We start from the raw sequence: 5,403 nt of genomic DNA on the forward strand, positions 1-5,403 counted from the left end.
CCCCAGGAAAATAACTGGTTCTCGAAACACAAGGGGTCTACAAAGCAAATATACAGCACATAAGCCACAAACCATGGAAAATTACCAATACACTACTTTTCATTAAATAACAATTACCATTCACTGAGTTAAATGTATTGATGCTACATGGCCATTAACCCCTTACCTACTACTTGGCAGTAGGATGTTGTTGATGCCTCCGAGTTTGACGTTAATTTTCAGACAGAGGTTAACGAGTTTGCGGAGAAGTCTTGTTGACATTTTTAGACTGCACGCACTGTGTGGCTAACCCAAACAGGATGTCACCCACTCTTTTCCCCTCAGCTACAAACATAAGATCACATACACAGAATTAATGCTTTGTGCCTCGAATTTTATCAAATACTTATCAAGTTTTTAATGCATTTCCAGCATTTGGACCCTACATGTTATAAGGACTAAAATTAGTGAATATAAATATTTTCACTTTCTCAAAGTACATGTACATGCAAAAGTGAAAAAGAAATGTCAGAGTAATTATTCAGGTAGAAATCAGGTTGTGAATTGTTAAAATATAAAAATCTTGTTTACGTTTCACCAAAAACATCATTATTAACAAGTTAAAAGTTTTCATTTATTTAATTCCAGTAGGCTCTGACATTGTACATAACATTTTCCAATAATTGTTTAATGACTCATCATTATCAACTTTCTCTATTTTTTCAATTTACAAATGACTGAAATGCATGATGTGCTGTTATGGGATTAAATCAAAGCAGACTGAAAATCTGCTTACAAAGCCCATTCAACAAAATTACCTTTTAAAATAACACAGAATCAAGAAAGAAAACACTATACCTGGTAATTAAAAAAACAACTTTGTACCATATTTATACTCATTTAATTTCATCACTCAGAAATGGGCTAAAAAGCAGAAATGGATACACATGGAAAAAAATTGTTTTGGTTTTAATTCTATAAAATTGCATGAGAAATATGTATGAGTATACAGAATTTTAAGGACACGCTGTCAAATATATATGTACTTCTTACACATAAGAATTGTTTGTCAGATGTCTTACCGTAGACTGGTGTTCTGCCCGGTAGTACCACCACAATCAGCTGTAGTCCGGCGTATGTGTTCTTCAGGTACCTGAACATCGGCTCCACCTGGTCTGGACCTGTGGCGTACTTACAGAAGCAGGGCTGACCCAGGATAGGCATGCCCGCATCTGTAGATATCTTCTGTAACTGCTGGGTAAAATTCCTGCCAATGAAATCAGAAATATCAGGTTTTGCTGTTTAACATAGGCATACATTTTCTAAAGTAGGCAAGTTAATATGGTCTTTTACCATTTTTACCAATAATACAATTTATCATAAAAAGAACAAGAAACAAAACTTCAGAAAGGCTAACAAAATGTACATTATTTTTAAAAAACAATGGTAATTTTTATATTTACCTAAGTGCATCTTCTCTAACACTCCTCTGTGGAGCAAAGCAGGCAATGGCCCAAACTCGCACTTCTATTCCATAGTAAAACTGCTTTCCTCTCATGTCCCATACACCTTGGTTTGGCAGGGCCTGGGCTTTAGTCTGGAAGTAGATACAATTGTACATTACATTTTTTTAGAATTTTATGACCAAAATAAAATCTTGAAAAGCTAAATTGGTGCATATTTTTTGTACGACTGTTTAACAATGATTGTTTCCCCTATGAAATCCTGGTACACAAGTAACATAACAGATGACAGTAAATTTTTTATATGCTTTTATAGACACTGACAGCTCGTTCATTTATATTTGGGGAGGGTGTCTTTTTTGTACACTTTTCTATTTTTTTGTATGTCTGTCTATCTTTTGTATGCTTGTATAAATACTGACCGCTCCCCCATACTGCAGTTTAGGGTGTGACAGGACTCTTCCATGCAGGTCCATCATTTGAGGGTTGACAGTGATTCCAAATGTCCTCAGATGGGGGTCCGCATTGTAGTTAGCCTTCTTGACCTATATATGTTATGTACATTTTATAATAATGGGAGGTCTCATTTAATATAAAATATGTCACAGTTTAATTTCATTCTTAAGTTCAATTTTTTTTATTACATACCAAAGTATTGATTTCTTTTTCTCTGTCTGGTGCATTCTTTGCCGTTGCCTGTAGAAAAAATATACAGAACAATACACAACTGCTGAAAGCAATACTAAAACATCCTTATCAATACAATTTTCACAGTGGTTACAATAACTGCCACAGCAGTATTCTAACTTCATTAAGACAGAGTTATTTACCCTGATCATGGTAGATGTCTGGAGATCAGTCAATTTTTTTTAAAATTTCCTGGCCTCCAACAACATTACAAACCTACAATAAGGAAAGAATATATATACCTCCAAATTCTCAAGGCATATAACTATAATTGTGAATACTGAACATGTCTTTATAAGAGTGTACTGATATTTCAAGATGAGACTTTAAATAAAAGGATTCTGCTTTGCAGTTTGTACTGAATGCATCATTTAATTTAAGAAATCACAGAAAATGAATGTTGCAAGAGTCACCAATAAAGAACACATGTTGCCTGCGGGTCTCCAGAAAAATTAAATCATAAGCTATATTAAAATAAAAAACTAATTTACAATGGTAGATCAAAACAAATACCCATGACACTGGTAGATTAAATTAAACCTTTACCTCTAATGGAAGATATGTGTGTTTATGTTCTTGTCCCACCTGTAGACATGGCAAATGGGGATGTCTACAGTGAAAAAAAATATAGTAAAATTATAAATTGATGTTAATTCATTTTATCCCAGAGAATCATCTAAAGATAAATTATTTAATATGTTTACAACAAAAGTTTTTTCAAATGATTGCACTTTTAATTGCTTATGTTACTGTTTTTTTTTTTTTTTTTTGTTTTTTTTTTTTTTTTTAAGTTTTGACATAAAACTTTGACACGTTGACTAAAATAATCTCATAATTCTCTTAATCTTGATGTATATTCAGGTCCTGTGAGGCTAGCAACACTTCCACCTCAAATCAAATATAGTGTATAGGGTTATTTTTGCCCTTTCACAATGGAAAAAAAGCATCTAGTAAGATAATAACAGTTAAGATAAGACATTGTATCCCTACACATTGACAGTAATTCATCCCATGTTCAGATTGCACACCAGGTATTTTTATGAACATAAAACAAATAAAATAAACCCCTAGAACACTCAAATATCACTGACTTGTCTGACATCTCTTATTAAATTGATAGTGTGTGGGTGAAGTTAATAGCACACTCTTATTTATTAATTTTCATAATAATAAAATTCAGCTGACATAATATATCAAAGTAATGTACATATTAAATACAAAAAAAAATAGAAAACTGACCAGTCAGCAAGGGCCCCGCCATGGGGTAGAATTAATAGGTCGCAGCTTACGGAATACAAAAAATGTACAAAACAACTGTATTCTTAAAATTTCAAGATAATTTTTAAAATTCAAAAACCTGAAAATAATATCCTTGTATTTACATTAGACAGTAAAGAACAATTTAACATTGAATGTATATTTAAGGGACAGTATCCCTCTGCTCCCCATTTCACAACTTTTTTTTAAAATTCCAAACATTATTTTTTGAAAAACTATAACATTCAATTCAAATAAAAAATAGTTTGAAGTTGAAGCGTTGCTTACTTTTTCAGAAATAATGATATGTCAAATCATGATTTGAAGAAAATTTGATATGGATTGAAAGATCAATTATTTTTAATCTCACAATTAAATTAGAAATATGAGGTATATATAAAAATAATATCTACTCTCATACCTATCTGATTCCCTTTAGAAAACATACTGGAGCGATGCTTTTTTAAAACAGAATATCAAATTGTTTTTTGTGCATGTAAAATAAAATGCATCCATAAGCAAGAGTTATCGTTCCATTATCGCCCTTGAAATTCTTTTTTAATGAAATAAAATATCAATTAAATGTTTATAAATAATTCTGCGGCTTTTATTTCTTTACAACTATTAAGACTTTCACGTTAAAAAATAGATTTTTTTATCAATTTACACCGTTTAAAGGAACTGAGTGTAAATATTTTAGGTAAACTATTCAAAATAATTTTTGCATATACTAGCAATAGAACTAGAAATCAACCTCTGAATGATGGGATAGGTTTGCTTGAGTTAACAATAAAATGGTCCAGATAGAGATTTGTAAACTCTGGCATGACAATTTACTGAATTTCATAACAAAATGTCTGCAGAAAGTTATCTTTCTTATCTGTTGAGTTATCTCTCTTATCAGAGTATCGATGAACCTTAAACAATTATGAGGCTTGTGTTATATAAAATGCCAGCCTTCAATGAATGCAGATATCATGAAGGCTTGACCTTAACTTCAAACAAACAGCAGTTGCAGACAAAGGTTCTCATTAATCTAAGACAGATAAAGAAAAGCCTACTACTTTCCTGCAGCAGGCTAGATAATTAATCCCGAGGGATTAATTGACTACCCTCTCATCATTTTCTTCTAAGTTACAATAAGAACTTTTTCAGTATTAATGATAGAATGGGTTTTTTATACAATTATCCTAAAAATTAATAATATTCTTAAATTAACATAAAGTGAAAAAAGCAAATTAAAAAAATCTTCTTTAATCTATTTCTTGTGATTAGAATTCAATGAAATCATAACTATTAAACAAAAATAAATTATAAACTAGTGCTAATTGTAACGGGGACCGTTACAGATGTTCCCCAAACGCTCCCCAACTCCCTTTTGGTGCCATATTCCCTGTAATCTCTATTAAATAAGAAATACTTAATGGAATTTAAACTTATCAAGGTCTTTCCAGAAGAATACAAAATATATTTAAATTTAAGCATTGTACGCGTGTTCATGTGCATAACAGCCATATTATCTTGTCTACACTATCTATATATTTTAATATATCAAAGATGTTATTCAGAAGTATTAAAAAATACACTCATTCGAGTGTATTTTTAATTTCACTCATTTCACGTGCACGCACGTGCAAGCAAGTGCATGAAGAATACACCTTCTTGTAGGAGTCCCTTATATTTATCTATGTTCAAAATCCCATCCTGTTTGGTTAAAAAACAAGGGAGTTATAGCCATTTGAAGATTCAGCCAATCAGATTGCAGCACACATGCATGCGCGTGATTTCATGAATTTTTTATCTTAATCGTATTGAAGGATATCTAATGAATGACTATATTTAAAGTTCCATACATTTCGTCAAAAAACAAAATAAATAAAGCCATTTAAAGTTTCAGCCAATCAAATTGCAGCACACGTGCATGCGCGTGATTTCATGATTTTCTTTCTATATCGTATTGTAGGATATCCTACTGCATGACTATGTTTTAAATTTCAAAGCATTTCGTCAAAAAACA

General features: G+C 31.5%; 1 protein-coding gene across 1 annotated transcript; it reads right to left on the minus strand.

Moving 5' to 3' along the window:
* On the minus strand, positions 1–2,328 carry LOC134236305 (protein argonaute-1-like). The gene is made up of 7 exons (XM_062718482.1): positions 2,273–2,328; positions 2,091–2,138; positions 1,865–1,987; positions 1,443–1,576; positions 1,062–1,246; positions 167–324; positions 1–37 (listed from the first exon to the last, which is right to left on the minus strand). The coding sequence occupies exons 1-6, from the start codon at positions 2,279–2,281 to the stop codon at positions 230–232; spliced, it is 594 nt and encodes a 197-aa protein (XP_062574466.1). The 5' UTR covers positions 2,282–2,328; the 3' UTR covers positions 1–37; positions 167–229.
* Positions 2,329–5,403: the final 3,075 nt, after the last annotated feature.

The sequence above is a fragment of the Saccostrea cucullata genome, unplaced genomic scaffold (genome assembly GCF_032062105.1).
Source record: "Saccostrea cucullata isolate Sc308-1 unplaced genomic scaffold, CSIRO_AGI_Scuc_v1 ctg22751, whole genome shotgun sequence".
Lineage (NCBI taxonomy): Eukaryota > Metazoa > Mollusca > Bivalvia > Ostreida > Ostreidae > Saccostrea > Saccostrea cuccullata.